Source organism: Physcomitrium patens, chromosome 3 (assembly GCF_059467195.1).
Source record: "Physcomitrium patens ecotype Gransden chromosome 3, ASM5946719v1, whole genome shotgun sequence".
In the NCBI taxonomy this organism is placed as follows: Eukaryota; Viridiplantae; Streptophyta; class Bryopsida; order Funariales; family Funariaceae; genus Physcomitrium; species Physcomitrium patens.
This window is the reverse complement of record NC_143412.1, coordinates 15,997,778-16,021,720: the sequence shown is the minus strand read 5'-3', so window position 1 is coordinate 16,021,720 and position 23,943 is coordinate 15,997,778. Positions and strand designations below refer to the sequence as shown.

At 34.3% G+C, this 23,943-nt stretch overlaps 1 protein-coding gene and 1 long non-coding RNA gene across 10 annotated transcripts; one reads left to right on the top strand and one right to left on the bottom strand.

The window, feature by feature from the left end:
* Positions 1-4,692: 4,692 nt before the first annotated feature.
* LOC141045254 (uncharacterized) lies at positions 4,693-7,666 on the bottom strand. Its single transcript, XR_012217252.2, has 3 exons — positions 7,427-7,666; positions 6,261-6,984; positions 4,693-5,939 (listed from the first exon to the last, which is right to left on the bottom strand). It is a non-coding gene; the product is annotated as an uncharacterized LOC141045254 (long non-coding RNA).
* Positions 7,667-14,246: 6,580 nt separating this feature from the next.
* Positions 14,247-22,899, top strand: LOC112280027 (uncharacterized). Of its 9 annotated transcripts, none has more exons than XR_016502172.1 (15): positions 14,255-14,413; positions 15,687-15,924; positions 16,071-16,199; positions 16,504-16,538; positions 16,683-16,758; positions 16,939-17,046; positions 17,747-17,833; positions 18,704-18,794; positions 18,946-19,063; positions 19,405-19,662; positions 19,981-20,213; positions 20,449-20,846; positions 21,263-21,381; positions 21,751-21,928; positions 22,288-22,899. XR_016502172.1 is itself a non-coding variant. In XM_024514934.3 (14 exons), exons 1-14 carry the CDS (start codon positions 14,379-14,381, stop codon positions 22,407-22,409), a joined length of 2,112 nt encoding a protein of 703 aa, XP_024370702.1. In that variant the 5' UTR covers positions 14,247-14,378; the 3' UTR covers positions 22,410-22,899. The 9 variants fall into 9 exon arrangements, 5 of the variants coding, with proteins under 5 accessions (XP_024370702.1, XP_024370703.1, XP_073388883.1 ...); XR_016502171.1 differs by having other exon boundaries at positions 21,745-21,928; XM_024514934.3 differs by lacking the exon at positions 21,263-21,381 and having other exon boundaries at positions 14,247-14,413; positions 21,745-21,928.
* The last annotated feature ends 1,044 nt before the right edge of the window (positions 22,900-23,943 follow it).

Below are 23,943 nucleotides of genomic sequence, written 5' to 3'. Positions count from 1 at the left end.
CCCACAAAATGATTCATTCTGTCGATGTAGGAGCACATACCCTCAATTATTGGTATCAATCCTAATAATTTACAGCGGGAATAATACATTTCTGCTCCGACTCTCAATTGACTCTAAAGAAAAAATCTCAAAGATATAAAAATAAAAATAAAAGTGATGGAAATAAATAAATAAATAAATAAGGCGGGTCACAGTGAAAAAATTCACACAGAGACTTTGCAGATGTTCAGTTTCCACCATGGAGCCCACAAAAAGCAAAAGTGAGAAAGACCAACATTTACTCTACTTTACCCCTAGGAAGCGAAATGGCAAGAGGGGCCAAAGTAGCCCCAAAGGTAAAAAGCACCCTTTGCCTTTTCGACCAAGGGAAAAGCCAGAGAGCCTGTGCTGATTGAAGACGTCGGCAGAAACTATCTCTACCAGTCCACCCAATAGAGGAGAGGTAAAAACAAAATACCCAAAAAACAAAAAAGTAAAAAGTCCCCATGTGACGGCGCCGACGGTTTGAAACGGACAGCATCGAGCGACCCCCGCTTCCATCCAACGGTGCTGGTGAGATCCCCTGCCCATGGAAAGCTTTTAGAAAGTGACGTGCCCTGACTCGGACAGGAGTTAAATGATTCTGGGATCTGGTTTTATCCAAATTAGTTACTTCCCCGCCTTGTCTTCGAATGTGATGAAAAAAAGGGCGGGAGCAGTGTCGTGTGGGATCGGACCACTTGAGAGGCGCGAAGTTTCCAAAAACCGTCGGTCGTTTTAAGGGCCTTAAAAAAAGGAGGGAGCTACCGGAAGCTTCTTCTCCGTTGCACCCCCCCAAGTGAATCAATGCCCCTCAAATATAGCATTCTGGATATGATCGATTGGCTAATTCAGGGCTAAGTTTTATTAGCTGGGCTCATTCGTTCGCCCTTCTTGTAATAATATACGCTCCTGTGGGGTGGAATGTATGTCAAGTGTTGCATATTTAGCCATCGGTGTGTGTGTGTTGTTTATGTATATTTTAGGGTTGTGTGAATTTTAAAAAAGGTTCACAAGTTGGGCTTTGAAATTGGGTTGTATTGCTTCACTTGCGGGGAGATTGATTGATCATTCAGGGACATGACCAATTGCTAATTTTAAAATCATGGGTCGGGGCTGTTGTGGATGGGGTGCAGAATTTATGCCCTCCCCAGATTCTCATCCCACTGTCCTTGGGGACATTTTGAAGCTAGAGATTTTTTTTTTTCCCCCTTTTTTGTTTGTTTGCTGTGTGTCCCCAGTGTTGAGGGACTCAAAAACAGCATATCCATGGGATATACTGCACAATTGTGAAGGAAACTTCATCTTCACGATTATTTTGTGTTCCAAAACTTGCAAGCATTTCCTTTAAAATATGACTGGATTCTTATGGAAAGGAACTTTAATACATCAGCACCAGATGCCCTAGTTGATTGTTATTACTGCCATGAGTTTGGAAGGCAGGAAACTTTTTTGCAACACATAGCTCAATGCATTTGTTCATGTACAAGTGAAAATTATATATATATTATGTGTGTGTGTGTGTGGGTATATGTATATATGTATATATATATATATATATATATATATACATTCATACATGCACATGTTTCACAATGCAAGTCTTGTTCATTTTACTAACTTTGAGTCAATCAATGCAAGAGAATGCAAACCCTTGAAACCTTCCAATATGGAGAGAGAGGAAGGACTTGTTCTCCCCACAAACTGGTGGAGTTCATCACACACATTCTGTCCTATTTTTTAAAAAAAAATTGTGTTATTTCCTGGTATTTTAAAAGGGAAATATTTGTTTCATATTTCAAGTGGCGAAGAAAGTGCACAGAAATTGTAGCTTGTCCTCTTGTTGTCTCTCAATCAATCTCGAGGTCCAATCATGCAGGGATTGATCTTCTAAAAACATGGACAAATTTATTTTGCAAAGCAAAAATCTTCCATCATTGCCCTAAAACCTTCACCCTCTACCCTAGGTGAAATAATACAAGTTGGTTAAACTGGGTGAGCTAGAAGAGTGATAACCCAACAACTTACTGAGCACAAGGGTCAAACTGTTATATGCACAATATTCTATGAATATCCACCACCTCCCCTTTTGAATATCCATGCCCCCATTGAATATCCCTGCACCGAATCCTCCACATTTCACCATTGCTTGTGTGAACACCACACAACTTAGAAAAGGAAAGTGATATTTAAGGGTCTAGAATACATGGGGTTTATTTTTATTTGATTAGTTTTTTAATGGCTGGTGGTTACTTGCAAGAGCCAAATCCATGATGCGAGAATCCCCAATACATGCAACAAGAAGAATTCCCAATTGTCATGGCTCAGGCACTGACTGTCCCCATTCAATTCCCAAATTTATCTCAACATGATTGATACATTTTTATTTTGAAATTCCAAAAAAAAACCTTGGGTACCTTGCATGAGTGCCTAGTTTGCATGAGGGGGAGAGCAGAATATCTACACCCTCCTCAAACTTGCCTAGGATGGATGGAGAGATGTTCAGCGTGGATGTACGTTCATCCATCCATCCAGGGGCATTCACGGGCAGCAGACCCAGTCACAAACTCCCTGCCTACAAATTGTTCCATTCACTGCCCAATTCATCCATGTCTGGTTGCATCATATCCTGCATCAGCGCCACTGTTGCTCTGACATCAACCAAATTTCAAACACCACATTACATATATATATATATATATATATATTTTTTATATTAGATTTATGTGGATAGGATGTGTTGTTTTGACAAGTTGAAGTTGTTGGTTTTTGAAGTTTTTAGATGTGATTTTTTGGGGAATGTTAAATAAACCCAAGTTTTTATTACATCAACCCACCCATCCTAACCATCATGAACAAAAAAAATGACCTCTATGCATTCAGTTCTCCACAACCAATAAAAACCAATCACATTCATCATGATTACTATATTTTTCATTAAGAATGTGTGTATTTATTAAAAATATGGGTCTATTTAACATTCCTATTCTCTTTGGTTTATTAAATATTTAGAGTGTTTAAAATTAAATATTAAATCCATAAATCTCAAAAGCATAAAAAATTATAAAATTTTGGATTTTGATCTGAATAAATTATGATGTACATAATAAAGTTAGTTCAGGCAATGAGTATAAACAGTAGAAAATGTTAATTAATTAATGACTTAAAAAATGCAAGAATATATTTTTAAATTTATATATAAATGAATATGTACTTATTTTAAATACTGAGACTATATGGGTACATATATCTATATATAAGCATAAAGTTGTATTTGAAGATAATAATAATAAAATATCCATTAATATTAGAACATAATTAATGTGAAAATATATCAAAATAATTCCACAACATGAAATATTACATATTGATAAAAAGAAAAAATAAAGATTAAAACATATAATTTAATAGGATGTGAATGATAGTCAAATTATACTATTTAACACTAGTAAAGTTATTCAATTAGATTTATTATCTAATAATTTTATTTTTTCAAATATTATATAAAATAAATAAATTTTAACTGTCATAGATGTGTAAAAAATTACAATTGAAAACAAACTTTAGAATATTTTAATATGATATAGAATCTTATAATTAATTAAAATATTTTTTTATAAATTTTCTATAGTTTCCTATTAATTTCAAAGAAACTTAAAATATTTTATTAAAAACCTTTATTAGTCATTGATAAGATTTTATTGAATTACCCTTAGCTTTTAATGATATTTCATAGTCTTTAGAACCTCTCTTAAAGAACTTTTATAAGCCTTAGTATGAATAAGGGGGTAAAACTACGAGGCTACTTACTATAATAAACACAAAGATAATGATTATAAAGCAATTTAAGTGTTGTATAATTTTTACTTTTTATATCTATTTTTTTTCATACCTTTCAGTTTTTTAGTCTCTTATTTTTTCATTCTTAAAAATTACACTTATATTAACTACAAATGCATTTTTTACTTATATTAATGATTTATTAATAATAAATATAGGAAGTTGATAAAGCCACACCCCTCCTTGCCATTTCATGACTGATTCCTTCCATCCCTTGTCTTCATTTCCATCCTTCATTCTTTGCCCCCCTCTCCCCAACTTTGTTTCCCTTCCTCGTTTCTTGTCCTTCTCTCACACCATGTTTCTATTTCTAGCCTATAATGGGCCTTGCTTCATATTACTTTTTCTATTAGTGCCCCAAAATTGTAAACATTGTTATTATACTTTTGCTCATGCTTTTGGATTTTGGATCATAACCTTACAAAAAATATACACAAATTCAAGTAAGACTCTTGTTTGATAGAGTCTAGGTCCAATTTGTCATTTTCAAGCATTTCTCCTAGGACATCAAACTAAAATAATAAACAAGCTCTTGAGTCCAAGTAATACAAGCAAAGGCCATATTGTGCCAAGAATATTTATGAAATATTGCATTGGTCTTCTTCCATTGTTGTTCAAGCATGAAGTTAGAAGCACTTAAAGGCCCATTTACAAACAAGGAAAAAAATCTTTAAATTAGTGAATGCAACATCTATTGATATGTTCAACTGTTTCAAACTTGCAGAGAAGAGAATATTTATGCAAAATTGATTGGGTCCACTTACTACAGTGGAGAGTAGAATTTGTCCTAGGTCAGGAATGTGAGTAGGAGAGGGAGGGAGAGGGAGATAGTGTACAGTGGGGTACAGAAATAATTCGAATTTTTTTCCAAAGTGAATCAGTGTTAGAAATCACTGAACTTCAAAAAGCTCCAGCAGTTTCAAAAATGAACGTATTTTTGAGTCGTAAAGTGCATTGCGAAGATAGTAGAATCTAGTTTCATGGTGTAACAATTTTTCATTATAAAATTGTAAAAATATACATCAAGAGAGCTTTTTGTTACATACTATCTACCATCTCGTACTACCACCCCCAGCTGCAATCACCGCTTGCATCCTATAAGGCATAGTGGAAATCAATGTACGAAGCCACTCTATAGATATGGTATCCCATACGGATTGAATTTTTTCTATCATTTCTAGCTTACTATTAGGTCTACTATGATGTTTGAGCAAAACTTTTACAACCATCCAAACGTTCTCTATTGGATTCAAGTCCGGTGAATTGGCAGGCCAAAACAACTTTTCTATACCATGAGCACGTCTCCATTGCACTAGCAATGAGTTACGGTGGACTGGAGCACCATCCTCCATCAATATCAATTGCTCAGGATCATCATGTAAGAAATAAAAGCCAATTAATACTCCTTCATAAACAATAGTGACAAAATCACTTGATGATCTCTTATTTGAAGGAATGGTGACCAATGGAGACCTATCAAAGCCAGTAAAGGCACCCCAAACCATCACTGAACTACGACCAGACTTAAAACTTAGTGCTATACAATCCCAATTATATTTTTCGTACGCCTTTCGCCACACTCTAATTTGCCGTGGATTTTTGCCAGTTTCGAATGACGACTCATCCGTCCAAATAATATTACACCAATCTTCAAACGTCCAACTCTCATAAGCACGTGCAAATGCAAGCCTATTTGCTTTATGTTTGACATTCAAATAGGGCTTTTTAGTGCTATACAATTTCTAAAACCAAGCTCACGAAGGTAGAGTCGAACAGTAGTTCGGGAAACACTCACGAAGTTTGCAAGTTCTACCAGAGTATGCCTTCTATTTGAACTGACAGCACAACATAACACTTGAAAATCCCGCTCAAACAACTTCCTGGGTCTACCACATTGTGATTTCAACGACTCCACACTTCCATGGACCTTCCAATGACTCAAGATAGTTGAAATGGTGGAATAGGGAACACTGAAGACTTCTGCAATGTCCTTACACTTCATCCCAGGCTTCGTCATCCCCACAATCTGATTCTTCTGCATAGGGGACAATGTTCTGTACTTCATGGTGCTCGCTATAAGCCTTCAAACAACACAAACCAACTTCTAGTTTAACAGAGAGGAGTCACTGAAGCTAACGATGTCCAAAACCAAAAAAGAACACTTCTAAAATCTGTATGTGCTTCACAATCTCAATTTGTGGCAGTGCAATGTGCTTTACATCTTCAGATGGATTATATAAGTCACCCCATCCAAGCATTCTATGCTATCACTCCATTTTGCTGGTTGCATGCATGCCTAATTGTAACTGTGATTTTTTAGCTCACCTAACCACTTCCACATTAATCATCACATTTGCAATCTAATTTTGAAGACACATGGCTAATTACATGTAATTAGATACCTCTTGCACTCCAAAAATAGATGGCTAAGTATCGGGGAAAGATTCCTTCCAACATGATCATAGCATTCAATTGAACAACAAGATTTTTTCAACAAAAGTGGTGCTCTAGAAAAAAATTCGAATTATTTCTGTACCCCACTGTATATGGACGTGAAACAAGGTAGAAGAACATTGACAAGGAATAAGAGATGATAATAGATGATAGACAGAATTAATCATGAGGTGGCAAGATGGAGGGAGGTGGCTTTATCAACTTCTTAAATATATTGTAATAAATAAGACCAAGATAATAGTTATAAGCTAAAAGAATGATTTGAATTTTATTAGAAACTATAAAAAAATTGTAAAATTTAATATATATAATTAAAATAATCAAGTAATATTCTTAATTCAAATTTATAATTAAAAATTAAAAATTGACAAAATATGGTGCATATTATATAGATTTGAGTTTAATGAGAATAATAATTATTTAGAAGTTATTTTTGAAACCTATAATTGATAATTTAATTTCAAACTCATAAGTTTAAATTAATTAAAAATATTTCTATAAACATCACAGTTTAAAGTTTGAGTCAAAGAATAAAAAATCAAAATTTTTACTCTTTTTTAATAAATTCAGTAATAAATTTAATATCAAATACCTCTAAAATGATAATCATACAGACTTAAACTATGTCTTGAAGAATAGACAATTAACGCAAAGTTTGTCAAATGTACAAATCTGATAAATTAAAACACAATACAAACGTGCAAAGATATTAATACATGAAATTCCAGTTAGCACAAGTATGTCAATTTACACATTTGCATATAAAATCACACTAAGCCACATTGAACTACACCATGGTTCAAATTAAATTCTAACTTATGCTTTTTTATACATTATTACTGACATCCAAGATGCAAGCTTTATACAAATATTCATTGCTCCAATTACACTAAAAATAATAACGTTTAAAAAAATCATTGTCTCACTTAAGGAATTAAAAATCTGAATTAGAAACTATTTTAATTAAAATAAAATATACTAAACAATCCAATGTTGGAACAATACAAAAAATCATTAAATAAATAATAAAATTTAAATATGTAATTTATTTTGGACTTAAAGTATATGTTAATCAATTATTATTTGATGAACATTGGAATGGTATTTTTTTCACCTTCTTGATATGAGTTGAAAAAATTCTGAGCACATCAAACAATGAGGTTATCTGGAAGCAAAAACCTAAAACCAAAATTATTTAAACATGTACACCAAAGCCAACAAACCTTTGGGCCACAATAGAAACAGCAACAAAAACTTCTGAAAAAAGCAGCTAAATAAAATAAAATACAACAAAAAAACCAAACCCAACCAATAACAACAACTAAAAGCAAGCTCCTCAACACACAACAAATCCATGCTTAGGGCAGGCAGCAGTGGGTGGAAATTTATGATACTGCACTCTTTGATGATGGAAGTGTGATTCACATCCATGCATCCATCCATCCATCCTGCCTCCCCCCACCCCCATTTGGTGTAATATATTATATTATACAATTGTGGAGTTCAAGCTTGTATATATCATATATATATATATATATGTATATATATGGCGTTTCATGTCAATCTGATGGAATCCATATCCAGTTGGGGTTTTTCCTTTACTGGATGAGTGTTATACCCATAACTGCACTTGACAAGTATCCTTCAAAACTATACATGCTTTTGTTTGTGTGTGTGTATATACATTTATAAATGTGGATATTTATTTATTTAGTTTCTTTTTGGAATATAAGGTTGGAAGAAGAAGAAGAGAGGCATGAATACCACGTGTTCATGACAAAATAAGCCCACATGCACAACAAGGCCTTTTCATGAATGATGGCAATGACAATCAAAAAATGAATAACAATTTGTTTATGTTGTTTTTTATTCATGCAAATTTATTCCTCTATCTAAGATATGATGCTATTAGCTGCATGCAATGTGTGTGTGTGTGTGTGTTCTCCCTAAAACTTTTTGTGTCTAGTTCAATATATTCTTTCACCTTTACAATGAGTACAATGCTTTCTTCCTTTTTAACTTGTTATTTTGTTTGCTTTTGACTTTGTTGTGACTTTCACATTTACAACTTGTGCTTTTGTCGTTGGTCATGGGCTTGGTTTGTTATCACATGGAAATTGTGTGCATTAGTCTATCTATTTCCTAAAAGAATTTCAATATGAATATTGTATAATGAGTAGATGATCAAAAGAAACTGTAAAGACATAGCTTGAGAAAACTAGTGTTGGAATATTTTCAAAGTGTTAAAATTCATGCTTGTGGAATATTTTTGAAAAGAGGAAACAATTGTACAAAGGATCCTACACTAGAATTTGGAGCTATTAATTTAAGATAAAGCATTAGTATGATGCAATTAAATTGAACTTCCTGTGCATACATCAAAATGACTTTGTTTTCTGTGCCATTTTATTGTCTGTTTTTGCAAGTGTAAAGAAACAAAAATCCATTTAAATAAATGCAACTTACATGCTAACAGTTTTATTTGAAAATTATTGTGAGTTTTCAAGGAAGTATTTGGGTCAAAAAATTATCTATTTCTTTATTTATAGTAGTTTTACCTGTAATACAGGTTGATGCACATATTATAGATGATGTGGGTCTTTTTGTTCTTCTTAAAATTTTTGAAAAACCATTAACTGCTGAAAATTGATTAATATTTAGCTGCTAGTATCTTTACTGTTGATGCCAGATATTTCGTTCTAACTTATTACGTCATTAAAAAGCAAATTAAAGAAACTGAATTTTATTTCTCAAATTTATGCATGTGTGATGTATAAATATTTTAACCAAAAAAACAAAAAACGAACGAACAAAAAACAAAACTTGATTTCTTATGCTACAAAACAGTTCACATCAAGTCTACAACTTCTTGGGTTTGAACTGTAGAACACACATGTTTTTAAAGGAAAATAATTAAACATAAAGAATAATTTAGATGAAAAAGTAATAATTCTTAAAGTAGCTATAGAGTTAATATACTAGTAAAAACACTGTACAGTGTATATTTTCATTTAATATTTTATTAAAGACAAACGTGTGTATCAAATTAAAAACACACGTGGGGGTGGATTGTATAATAATATTATATTGAACACATACAACAAAATATTTTAAACATCAAGTAATGACAAATTTATCCTAAAATAAATATAATTGTAAACATATAATATTAAAAAATATACATTTTTACAGAATCCAGAGCTGAATAGTAAACACATGATGCTTTTATAAATTCTTAAAATTTTATTTGTTATTATTAGCCCTAAACGTGTGTGTAATCCAAGTTCGTCAATAATTGCTTTTTAAGTTTCAACTTGTGGTAGGATTTTCCCTCTTTCTATATATATATATATATATATATATATGTATATATATATTTTTTAAGCTAGAGGGGTTCATGATCTCGTGTAATATTTAAAAAATACCTACATTGGTTCTACTTATTTTAAGAAATTCAAATATCTATCCTTCATCAGTTCTGATGCATTGCTCCAAATAATCATTTAAACATTTATGATACAACTCTGTTAGTATAATTTAGATAAATATATTCATGCACCATGCCAAAAACAATTTTCATTAACAAAACTTCAAATTTCTTATCTGCAAGCTTCCAAATTTGTACATGTAATCTCAAGCAAAGAATTTTTCTATATTATGCTACAAAATATTTAATTATGCAAAAAAAAAAAAAAAAAAAAAAAACAACAAAACAAAACAAAACAAAAACAAAACAAAAACAAAACAAATATTTACATACATGGACATCAAGAAGGTTGTGGGGGGTTGCGAAAGGCCACCAAGAATGAACTTGTAGACTGGACAACTAATAAAAAGATGAATTTCTGAAATGGTTATCCGATCAACTTAAAAATATGAACAAATTCAAAAATTTCTAACATGTTTTCAATAACAACAAAAGAGTGACAGGTGCAATCTACAGGAGGGTGGAAGAGCGAAACGTAAGTTATCAAAAAGTTATTAAAGGAAGAGTTGCAAAATCAATGCACATGCAGTAAATGGTTGCCATAGCGATTAGAACTTATGACCCTAAAAGTCTAAAGAATATATTTAACTAGTAGAGTAAGTTAGCATTGCATATAACATTGTAGAGACAACAAAAAGATGTTTAATTAGACAATTTGCTTTGCATTTTGCCCACTATCTGCTATTGTCCCTGGATAGTGTGTAGGCAACATGAAGAGGATTGCATAGATTGTAACCCACTAATGATAATAATATATAGGGCTTAGTTTGAAAATAGTTTTTGTAGAATCTGTTACAAAGACCAAAATATCAACTAATAGGATTGCAAAGAAGAATCTTGTAAATGACATGTAGTAAAAGAATGATATTTGTTTGATTTTAACTCAATTTTCTTTTAACACTTTGCATATATATTTCAAACAATAACTTAAATAGATAATAATAATAAAAAAAACTATGTAGCTTATTTGAGATATATATATATATATATATATATATATATACATATACACACACATATACTCTAATTAATGTAATATTATTTTAAAATTAATATTGAAATTTAACACATTGAATATTAATCAATGTTTTTAGATCCATTATTTTAAAGCACCTAAATTTTTTTTAAAAGTACAAAGACCCTAAAATGTAAAAATATATTATAATTATCCTTATAAATTAATTTAAGATTAAATTCTTTATTACTTTTGTATCATATTCTGGAATGTGGTGTTCAATAGTATTGACAAAAACGTTTTTATGTAATATATATATATATATATATATATATATAACTTTTTTGTAAGACATTGTATAATAATGGTGACTGAAAATTTTACTTTTTAAAAAAATGGTTCCTTCTAATAAAATTGTGATGAACTAAGAAATTAACAAATCTTTTGAAAGAAAGTAAGATATATGTAGTTATATTTTATAGTCACATATATATATATATATATATATATATAGAGAGAGAGAGAGAGAGAGAGAGAGAGAGATAGAGAGAAATGTTAATGTGTGATATTTTTGAAAATGAGATTTATATATATATATATATAGAGTGACAAAGTGAAAGGTTGTAAGAAGATAAAACTGTGTCTGTAGCAGAAAAACTTGAAGAAGTGACATTTTAAAAAGTCCAATTAACATCTTTAAAATTTATTAACTGTTTTATTGTGAAAGATAAAATTATTTATTCTATTAATAGAATAATATCCCTTAATAAAAATAGGAATATGAAAAACAGAAACAACGAAATTTACACTTGTATCATAAAATAAAGATTAAAAAAAAAATCTTCGTAATTGTTTTTGAGTGAAATTCACATACTAGTTTTTGAATATACAATATATGAATTCTATGATTTTTGACCAGTAAAAAAATATTTTTACCATGAATTAATAAACTGGTCAGTTAAAATGGAAATAGAAAAAAGAAGAAGTAGAAGAAGTGATTCTTTGGATTAAGTTGTGACTTTTGTTGGATAAATGATTTTGTGGTTATTTTTCAATCGACTGAGAAGTCAACATTTAGCAATGATTTGAATATTACTCCATGCTGATATTTTAACAAATAAAAAACTAAAGTAAAGATGTACTCTGTACCAAATGTATGTATGTATATATATATATTGATGAATATAATTCTTTGAGTGGCATGCTAGAATGTTTTTGGTGTTAAACATCAATGTTGGGTAGAAACATATCTCTATGTAAATTTACACATTTTCTTGTGTTTCTCTAGTTTCAATATTTAAATTTTATAGATTAGAGTAATTACCTACAAAAAGTTTCTACAGAGTTAATAAAGATGTGTATCTTTAAATAATCATATATAAAATGAAGTGATCCAAATGGCCTTTATATTTTTGTTTCTAATATTGTAAATAACTAACCATCTTGAATACTTATATTGAAACTCTATTGTCATCAATGTTTCATTTTGCAATCACAGATTGTGTTTAAAAAGTTGACTTATTAGATATCCTTTGGGCAATTCAAACTCTTTTATAAAACAATGCAATTTTATTCAATAAACGTAAAATTTTGATGTTATTACCAAATATGTTTATGACATAAGTTTTGATGTGGCATAATGCATGTCTACATATACCTCACAACTTGCAATGCTAGACATAAGGTTGTTGCAATGCTGTCAATTCTTATTTTTATTGGAACATATTGAAAAAAGATTCAGCAAAAGAAATATTGTTATTCCAATTCTAATTATTGTTTTAAGTTGGAAATAAAAATTAATTTGGTATATGATAATTAGTTTTAGTTTATAAATGAATGTTGAGTGGATGCATTTGTTGCCAAATTCTAAGGACCATGATATATCAAGATTATAATATTCAACACGAGCATTTTTGAATCATAAGTCTGCTAGAAAGTTCTGGTAATATCAGAAGAGATTTAGTTAATTGGTGTGCATGGTGCCTATGCAGAGTGGCTATGGTGTCTGTAAGTACAAATTTTTATGCTGTTTCATTATATAGTTTGGTAAATGTGTTTTTATTGATAACCACTGATTTCCACAGGAAAAAAAAACTTTGTCCCTTTGGATGTGATGAATTAGCAGTGAAAGTTGAGATAGTTGTACAAAAATGGTTGAAATCAAAGCATCACATTGCCCAACTATTTGCTTGACAGCTTTGAGTGTAAGAGCATTCATGGTTACTTCTTTGCTTGTATGACATTGAAATCTACATTACATTGATCAAATAATGCTTGTTCATAATATATGGAAACTTGCACAAGATAATTTTAAAATCATGTACGACTATTTTTACAATCTTTTTCTTCAATTAAGTAAAACAACAATGTACTGTTTTTATTGCATTGATGATCTCAAGAGAAATACAAAGTAATAACTAAAACATTAAAATCTTTCCTTTTAGTGTGTGTGTCTGTATATATATATATATATATATATATGTGTGTGTTTATATATATATATATATATGTATGTATGTTTCTACCAAATCATAGAAACTCTTCTTATATTATTAAAATTGTAAAAGTATTTTTTTCTGTTAACATCTTGTATGTGTGTTGCTGTAAGTTCAAGCTTTGATAGTAATTACAATTATTAACTAAGATAATATTATGCATTCTTACACAATGTAATATCAAACAGAATCCTTACAATCATTTTTATGATTTACAATTATGTTGCTTCAAACTGAATTTGTTCTTTTGTATTTGTATCATGAAAAATTACCCAATTGATATATAACCAGTTATAAGACAGAAATTGACAGGATTGAAGTCTCATTGTTATCTATTCATATATGTACTTTTACAATGAATATACATAAAAAAGAAGTTTTGTTAACTTTTTATTATTGTACGTAACACCATGCAAACTACAAGAGAAAACCATGAGCAAGATTTTGTGCTTAATATTTTTGATTCTTTGTACTATAATTTTAAATATATCCACCATGACATGCTTTTTATTTATTTTCAAGAACTTGTCAACAATACCAAACACACGACCAAGTTCTTTTATGGCATGAGAACTAAAATCACCAAAAGTAACAGAATGAAGTGCATATATATATATATATATATATATATATCACCCATATGTTCCATATATTCCATAGTTTCCATAGAAATGTAGCATTCAGAATATTTGCACAAACAAACACACAAATGGACATTATGAGACATCAGTAATCTATTGATAACAGAAGGAAGTATTGTTCACCCATACTATATTCTTTCCACGGACTATATATTTACCAATTAGATTCAACGAAGACCACGGGCTTTGAGGATGAATGTGGAGCTTGAAGAATTCGATGAACGTGGCAGAAAACCTTCCAGAAAGAACAGGGGCAGACGTGGCACTCCAGCTAGACAGAAGCAGTTGCTGAGGTGGAATTGAGCTGGCAAGGAGTGGGTGACTGGATAGCAACCCCTTCTGAACCAGGGAAGTTGGCCAACCGATGCTCCTATACTCGCTCGCCGCTCGCGTTGTGTGGAGGGAGGCTCAATTTTTGTTTTGCGGCAGCGGAGAGTGTAATTCGACGCATCGTAGTCAGATCAGAGAGAAAGAAGTTAGGGGGAGCAATGGCGGATGAGCAAGGCGTTGCTGGGCGGCAGAGGCAAGTTCAATCGGAGATTTGTACCGTTTGAATGGGATCTAGTCTGTGCCTGCGGTTTGGCGTATATACACGTGCATATATATATATATATTTTTTTCTTTCTGAGCAGTCGATTGTGGTTGAGCTATAGTTTTCGTCTACAGGCGTGGATTTGGAGCACTCTTTCGGAGAATCTGATACAAGCGCTGGTTTAGGAAGATTTGCAATAACTTTTTGGGAAAGTTGCGTCGGCTTATGCTGGAATTATAATTTTAGGGTTTTAAAAGTGTTGATGACGGCTTTCCCGATGCCGAAATGGCAGCCTCTTTTTTAGATGATCATTAACGTGCTCTATTAGTTTCTTCGATGGTCTCCTTTCAAGGCCTTGTTGGATTACTGGTGCTAAATATTGGAATTAGGGTTTTTGGATTGGAACACTGATTGATTCCAATAGGTTTTCAGTAGCCTCTGAGAAGTTGTGAAATTGAGGTATTCATTACGACAGACTCTTGCAAGCCAAACCATGCTTCCGATGACGATTTCCCTTTCCAAGTCTAGGTGTTCGCAGTGATTGATGCATGGGAATGGATATCATAGTATCCCTAACGAGAGGTGATATTTCGGAGAATGCTGGTCCTTTGCTTCTGCAGCTTGCGAAGAATTAGGGTTTTGACAGCAATTTATGGAAAGGTCAATGTTGTGACTAATCGATGCAGTTGATCTCTCTTTTGTTTGATGAACGGGGATCTTCAGCTGTAGATGCAATTTTCGTACAATCTGTAGTCTTTTGATTCTTCTGGTTCTTTCTGGTCTTCATTTTTTTTTCTTTTTTTTCTTTTTTTTCTTCCTAACTTGGGTCGTAGAAGCTTGGAAAGTTGTCAGGCCATCGATGTTCTTTAGCCCCCTGTATCAAATGATTGAATGTTGGGATCGACTTAAACTTTAGAATCGACTAGTGCTGTAACGAGAACCATATTTGTTACTCATGTCCATACTGGCGTGAAAAACAAACTTCCTCCACAGTTTTTCTTTCAGAGACCTCAGATAGGTCAAATTCTGGGCTGCGTATAATTTGTAGTTGTGTTCAAGTCATGAAAAGCGTGATTGCGTCTTCTAGGATTAAGTGGTGTTTATCTCGGTTCTCTGTTGGATTTATAGCACTGAATCATACCATATTGATTACGGTGAAGTGACAGTACGCAATTGAGTATGTTTTTGAACGGAGGCATATTTATGCCGGAACATCGTTGGTGGTTTTTCAATAACACTTGAGTTGCCTGCTGTACAACTGCAGGAAGAAACGAAAGTGGGATCAACCTGCAGAGGATGTTGTTTCTGCAGCTGTGTCCTTGCCAATTCCTGGCATGATGCAGTTCGGAGGAGCCAACCCTTTGGCTGCTTTTGGGATGCCTAGCATGATGTCCATGATGGGTGGTTATATGGGAATGTCCATGGCACCTATGAATTTGTCTGCTGCTTCTAATCTGACGCCTAGCAGTACAGCAGCGGCTGTCGTACAGAAGATCAATCAGGTTCGATCTGTATGCCGTTTTTATTTAAGTGTAGTTATACATGTTCCTGTGCGCATAGCATTTAACTACATGATCTTGATGTAGACTGTTATATATGTTCTCTTTGAGATTGCTTGTTACTTTTCTAACAACGAATGAATTTGCAGGAATTAGTTGCGAAGGGGCTCATGTTGCCAAGTAAAGTGCATGACGAAGTGATATCACGAGAAATTGTCATTAATTATGCAGATCCTAGCGTGAGGTACAAGCTTACTAAACGACAAACACAGGAGGAAGTATGACTCTGCCCTTAATCCTTTTACTAACAGTATTTTCAAAGTGAACACATAAAAATCATATCGCGGAGGTTTAGATGCTTTCTCAGGTTTGATGTGACTGTTTCAGAACGAACTATGGTGGTAATATTTAAAAGTTGCGTTAATTTTTTGTTATTTGAGCGCTTTTGTTGTGTATGGAGGTGAGGAACAGTTTTACATATTATTATTATTATTATTTTCCCCATCTTGCTTATATACTCTAATTTACATTTTTACAACTCTTACTAGCTAATACGACTAAAATTGTTTTGATTTACTGCAGATTCAAGCCAAAACTGGAGCTGTTGTTATCACTAGGTAACTTTTTGTGACTTTAATGTTTGGTTTATTTGTAGAATGTGTTTTGATTAATGCTGTTGGATCGTACTGAAACTATTAGGAGATTAGGTTTTGGGTTTGCTTGTAGATATTTGTTTAAGTTTTAAAGTTGTTGCTTTTCAGAGGTCGATTTAGGCCACCAAATGGTCCACCCGAATCGGAGAAACCTCTTTACCTTCACATATCTGCTGGAGTACAGGTAGGTATCATGTTTTCTCGATTTTTCGTACTGTACGGCAACCACCTTTTTCAATGACGGGCATTATGCGGTTACGTTGTCAACACGGTTTCGTTACAGTTTTTGAAAGGGCTTAGGTGTTGTAGTGCTTGTATTCTGAAATTATAAGGACCTGATTATTGCGTGATAAACCATTGGCAGCTGAAAGACACTGCCGAGCGGATTAAAGCTGTTGATGCAGCCGCAGCGTTAGTAGAGGAGATGATGAAACAGGGCCCACCCTCTGTAGGAGTACTGCAGAATGGGTTGGTAAGAAGCAATAATGCGTTCATCGCTTCTAATGATTGTCTCTTTTTCACTTATTTTATTTTATTTTATTTTAATTGTTCTTTTCCTTTACGAGAGATATTTGACTCAAGTCTGTCGATTTGCCTCTGACCTATTATCTATTTTTTTAACGTCTCAATGGTTTTGCATGCGCGAGTTCTCAACGGGTCGTTATTATTTATTTAGTCTCTATCTACCTAATAGTGTTAGGACTGTTTATCAGTGTCTTTTGTGCTTACGCATCTTATGGATGCAAGTTACATTGAGTGTGTGACTTGAGGCGTAGTTATCTTAATTAGTTTTATATTAGAGCCGTTCTTTTGAGTAAGTTTCTGTGCATGCCCCATAGGTGAGTAACTTGTGTTTAAATCCTTTGGTACCTTTTAAGTATCTCTAGTGTCAGTTTTGGTTTGAGGCAGTAGTTTTGGTCAAATTTTATGAGGGTCAGCTGGGAATTTTGCATTACTGGCAATGTCTTACTGGGTATAGTGCACATCTTATATCTCGCGATCACTGAAGCGAATTGCTTCGTTCAAAACACTTCACAAGGAACTAGAACGTTCTGTTCATGCTGGTGTGTTGTGTACTTAAGATCTAGTGTTATTTGACGCTCGTTAGTTGTATTGTTACGCATTATTGTTAAATTGTTGTGTATCTTAACTTTGTAATCTTGTTTCCACAGGGAGGCCCAGCATTTACTGCGGTCATTAACGTTGGAATTGAGGCAGATCCATCATTCAATCTCATTGGTCGAATTCGAGGGCCAAATGTAAGTCCTGGGGCCCTTTGCCTGATAGTATCTAGGTCCATGAGCACACACGTACTTTACTTGGAACCTTTGTATTTTATAAGTAAAGATTTTTGGCGAGCTTTGCTATCCATATTTTGTATGGTTGCGGGTATGCTCCTTTCTTTTCATACTTGTGTAGTGCTTCCTCTTGTTGCGATCGCGTTACTTTTGATTTCCTACTGGAATTCTTGTGCTTTCTACGACATTGTAACCGATGCATACCATCAGCATTTGATTAGAAGTTCCAAAATGCATCATTCCGTTAGAATTTGATCTAAATGGACCGCAGAAAGGTAGAGTAGATAAACATGATCAGTACATCAGCAGGCATGCAGATCCCGTGGCCTGTCATCACAAAAGTTTGACAAGAGGGTTGTGAGTAGTTTATCTCATAAAGAAGCTCACGATCTCCGATGTGCATATTTTGTTTGTATTGGTTGTTTTTGTGCTCAAAGAAGATTGTAACCCTGATAGAAATGGTTTGTTAGGTTGAGAATCGGTTATAATCAATGGAACTTCGTGGTTACTGTATATAGTGTTTCAAAAGCCTCAACTTGTGGTTTGGGTTTTACTATGTCTTTGTTTACATATAAAATTTCTTCTAGCATGTTGAAGTCTGTCTATTTTATCGTATTATCAATTACTGTTGTATGGAACTGGAAATCGTGTATCAGCGTAGTGTCGATACCTCTTTCTTTCTCACCTTTTTATTCTATTTTGCATTATTTAAATATTTCGATGTCAGTTATTAAATCTATTGAGTAGTACCTAACATTTGCAAACTTTTGGGAGAAATTGTGTGGTGGTGTTGTTGGAAACTGTTGGGGTTTGGGATTTCAAAATTTGCAGGATCAGTATATTAAGCATATTATGAGTCAGGCAGGAGCTCTTGTTGCTATTCGTGGGAAAGGCTCTGGATACTTGGATCATACAGGCGCAGGTATTTAACGCTATTAAGTGCTTGATGTTTTGTCATCTGGATTGTCAATGCTGACATGTTATTCCAAGTATTGGACGAGGTTTGGTGGCACTGGGTTTTAAAATCCTGTTACAGTCTGCAAAGATGTCTGACATGCTTCATTGGCTTGTAGAGTCGCAACAACCCCTCCATCTTTTTATATCAAGTGATAATTCCAAGGCTTTGGATGACGCGCGTAAACTTTCAGAGAATTTATTGGACACTATTCGTGGCGATAGTAGTTCTTTCAGGTTTGTCTCTTGGTCCTTGCAAGAATTCCTGCTGTGTTTGAACGATGAACCTATTGAAACAAGCTCCGGGAGTTAATCTGTTCTTTTGTATATTTGCTTTTCTAGGACCAGAGTTTACAGTGCTATACTGGCTTTTTTACCTCTTGAAAATGTATCCGGTATTTGAGTGTAGTATGTTAATACCGTTTATGAGTATTACTATGGTCCATCAGCTAACCAGCATTTTCCTGCTAGGAAGTTTTTGCTCTAATAAGTACGTAGTAGTTGGTTTTTTGAAGGTTTGTTTGTTTGATCTTGTTTTTATTTACCATTCTTTTTGACGTTCAAATGTTGTGACGCAGAGCTGCCACACCTCAACCAACGGTCAATGGATCTTCATCACTTTACAATCACGGTAGAGATCCGCATGTGTCCGGCAGTGTGGGGCATTTTTCTTATCCGCAAACAAATAATGTATACCCAATGCAGGTGCAAGCCCAACATTCAAGTGTACAACCTCAAGCTTCAGAAATTCTACCAGGTCCTCAGCTAGGAACCTCAAGTGCGCTTTCACAGCCTGCTGCGTCTGACTTTGCTTTGATGGACCCGTATGCAAACATGTAAGCTACACTGATGTTCATTCATACATAATAGTTGATTATGTGTTATGGTTCTCTATTTTTAACTCCATACAAGTTTGCATCGTCATGGGTTTACTGGTTCATTATCATTATCTTTTCCCTTATAGTAATTTTTATATCTGACTGCTACTTTACTCCATTTCTCTCATTGATTGGTAAGGCTTGCTCACAAAAAATAATGGTGATGACTTGTTTTCATATGATGGATTGCTTCTTCTGAATTCCGTGGTTCAATTGCCAAACGCATCCATGTGTCACAAGCCAATAAAACTTTGCATTTGTTTCTAATGCTTTCAGGCGTCCTCCATCCAAGTATTACGCGGCAGTCCCTCCCCCCAAGCAACTTCTGGAGGGTGGAACGTTAGACGTTACTACAGATGGTAACGGCACGCCAAGAAGTGATTCAGATGCTAAGTCAGGAGAACAAGGAGCCAAAGAATCAATCTCAATGCCTTGTAATATTGAAAGTACTGTGTCAGCTGTGTCAGTACCATCTTCCTCAGCGCACGTTCCAGGAGTTACTACTTCAGGTTTAGCATGCCACCAGACTTTCTGCACCTTGTGTTCTTTGGTTCTTCGTTCTTGAAGTATAGTGGCTTATTTCTCTACGATTAGTCCTCTTCATGTCTGCAGCAAGTCTATCGAGACTTCTGTTATTGGATGCATAAATTCATTGGTGTTGCTTGTAGTTGGAAAGACCCATGTTTTTAAGTAAAGAAAAACCTAGTGCACTAATATTCTGCTGCCATATCATAATCATGACAGGAGCATCGGAGTGTCTTTTAAATTCAAGTTACAGGCCTCCAAATACTCCTCAGTATTACCAAGCCCCTGGGGTAGTGCCCTTGCATTCAAACCCTTCATACCCTGGCCATGTTCCTGCCCCAAATTATGAGTTATATGGCGGATTTTATTCTCAGGTGTCTCCTCTCCCACAAGTTACATCAGTGCTGCAGAGGCCGCCACCTCCTGTATCTGTGAAGGCAGGTTCTGGGGTTGGTGGGATTGTTCCACCAGGTACAGACGATGCATTGGTTGGTAGTTACTCCGGGCAAAGCAACCGACAGGTGGGGAAGAATTCCTCTGGCCCTGGACAAAGGGAACGGCGCAAGTTTCAGGAATTTGTGGTTGCTTCAAAGAGTGCTGCTGCAGAAGCTACTCAGGTCTGAACTGGACCAAGAGCTAGTTTTGTTCAGCTTATATGGGTGTTGAGTGTCTTTGTTAATGAATTTTCCCTTTGAGTCGTGGATTATATTCTATATATTGCATATGTGATTCTCCTCTATACAATTGATCGCATGTTGTGATTTTCTTTGTTTGAGAGAAGTGGGTAAGCCTCAAAGCAGCAGCAGTTTGACCAGAATGCAACTACTTGATTGCTATATCGAAGTGTCACTAATTGTTGTGATGAAGTTGATGCTAGTTTAATTCTTTTTTTTAATTGCACTTAACTCATGTTCAAAGTTTGGTCGAAGGCCTGTTTCAGTTCTAGTAAGGTTCTGGCAAGGCCTTAACTCAAGTGATGATGGATTGTCTAATATGTTTGAACCATACTAATCTGGCATGGTGCATGTGCCAGGTATGATTATTTTTCCTGCCATCAAGCTGCGGCATCATTTTGGACTCACCTTTCTATGTTTCACAGGGAAAATTGAAGAGAGTTGTGGCTTAGGCGTCTAATAAGCGGAGGGAGGGCAGGTGTTTCAAACTTTTGTTCTGTAATCTAAGAAGCGTTTTTGTGTCCTAGCTGTATACTGATTTGTTGTAAAGCTTCACTTGTTAACGAAAGTTCATAATCAGCAAGTGTCCGTACATTTAACTCTAGTATTCGTTTAATTTCAGTTTCATGCAGGTATTCGACGGCATTGTTACTTACCACACGAACGATTTTACCTATTTATGGGTCTGAAAGAATTTTTGCTTTGCTATTCATATCATAGAGTCAAATGGGAACCTAGGATGTCCTAAAGTGCGTTGATTTGCAAGGAGAATCTGCCTCATGACACGCTTCATTCATGGTTCAATGAGTGTTTTCTTTCATTGATTTTGTTGCATCTGTAGTTGCAGCTGTATCAAAACATTGGAATCGCTGCACACGATGCGGTGAATTCTTTCAAAGTAAATGCAAGTGTTACGATGCCTCCACCTCCGCCCAAATTTGCTTCCGCAACTGTTAACAGTACACCGCCTCCAAAATTAGCTTCACTAACTTCTCAGAAAGACGATCACGAGCCTGAGCGTGATGGTAAGCATTTATTTCTCTCTTGTTTGCAGATGTAGGTCATATACTTGGGTTGTATTTTCTTCTCTTGATGTTCATTGGTAGACTGTCCAGTTGACTGTTATTTGTGGTTCTCTTCCTTGTTATCCCCTTCCTGATTTTCGATTTTGAAATTCAACTTGCTGGATGAGATTTTTGTGATGATTGAATCATCGATCTTCCTACTGTTGCAGTTGCCCACCTTATCACATTCGTGTGTGTTCAAGTTCTCTCTTGTATCATGAGCGCTGGTGACTGTTTGTGTATGGCTCCGAGCTATTATGTTCTTGTTTGCTTTTCAAGTTTAGTCAAGGTAAATGGTAACATCCTTCACATTTGAGCAGGGCTAAAGCTTGTGGAATACGGAGAAGATGAGGATGAGCCCTCAACACAGACCAAGGATAGCACAAAGACTGAAAAGTTTTCGTTGTATTCAACTGGAAAACCATTTTGGGCCGCTCCTTAGTCTACATCACCATGCGAATATCATGGATTATGTTTCTCATGGATTGTGGTGGCTTAACCTCCCTCTCCTTCGAAGCCTTATTTATGTATGTGAGACATACATCTCTTGCAACTTGTGAGTTCTACTCAGTTTTTTTGAAGAATGGCACTCCATAGTCTGGTTGTGATCATTTCTTCGTCAACCTTTAGAGTGAATGATTCAGGCTTAGTACCTGATGATGCTGTGTGAGACGCTTATGAAGAGGGCTCATCGGTTGTTTGTGAGGTCCTTCGCATTGATTATTTCGAGTTTGAAAGAGGTCGTAACTTGTTTTTGGCCTTCCCTAGGTCTACTGAACTCTTTCCTGCAGCGGTTTTTTAGTTATCAAAAGTAGTCACCCTGCCTTTTGGCAACTGAGGGTTAGAGTTAGGATGATGTTCAGATTTGTAATTCACTTTTCTTTTCACTGTACGAAACAACTCAATTTACACATGTAATGTGTTAGTGACTACATTCTGGCTCTAACTCTAGTTTGTTACAACTTGGTTCGGTTCTCTTGTTGCCTATGAGGAAATCTACTAGGAAAGCTTTAAATTGTGAATGACTTTTCAAGTTTGCGGACACATATTAGAGGGAACGCAAGGAACATCACACAAGGAGAATTGGAGGATGGAATATTTTTAGAGAAATGCAAAATCAATTATATAGTGTCATTGTGGAATCTATGAGAAGATGCAACTTTCTTAATGGATGATGAAGATGATGTGTAATTTGTGGATTAATGGAAATGTTGTACAAGATTGCTCCAAATTTATGTTTTTATGTTAGAATTAGTAATTGATTATTTGGTAAAACCATAACAATTTCAATTAAAACAACAATTGTTTAGCCATTTATTATTTATTTATTTTTATTTTTCCAAATTAGTTCCTTAGAAAAATTCACTAAACTATAATTGTTTTGTTCTGTAGTTGCATCATCAAATATTATAATGGGTTAGTGAAAGTTTAATAGAAAATTGAAAAGCCAATCACAAAGCACAAAAGACATGAGCTCAAATTTTAGCTGCCTTCTAAAGTTGTTTTCTCCTGATTACACATATGAAAATAAAAAAAAAGTTACTCATTAACATTAATAAGGCAAGTGGTGATTAAAACAAGTAAATGTTGTGGTTTAATGGAATCATTTCTACTTCAATGAAAAGATCAACGAGTGTCATCCACAAACTCTCCCATTTACCATTTAACCATTCTTTGGTCCCCTTGATTTTTTCTCCAAACATTTTCTCCAGCTCATTCTCTTCCAAAACCCACAATTACTCGAAACGTCCATTTCAAATTTAGGATAAAATTAGTAACATACACACACATATCTATCTATCTATCTATATATATATTAATGTGTTGATATTTCGGCAACTTCCTGTGTTGGGTCACATTTCGACACGCATGCTCTCTACCCCAGAACCAGGATTTGGTAAACCACTTGGCACCCCAGAGTGGTGACACCTGGAGGAGCACTGTGATAGTTAGCCTTTTGCTGCAACACTCCGAGA

Coding starts and splice junctions, on each gene's coding strand:
- LOC112280027 (XM_024514934.3), top strand. CDS start 14,379: ATGGCGGATGAGCAAGGCGTTGCTGGGCGGCAGAG. Junction 17,047..17,746: donor GAGTACTGCAGAATGGGTTG/GTAAGAAGCAAT, acceptor TTGTTTCCACAG/GGAGGCCCAGCATTTACTGC. Junction 20,214..20,448: donor TCCAGGAGTTACTACTTCAG/GTTTAGCATGCC, acceptor TAATCATGACAG/GAGCATCGGAGTGTCTTTTA.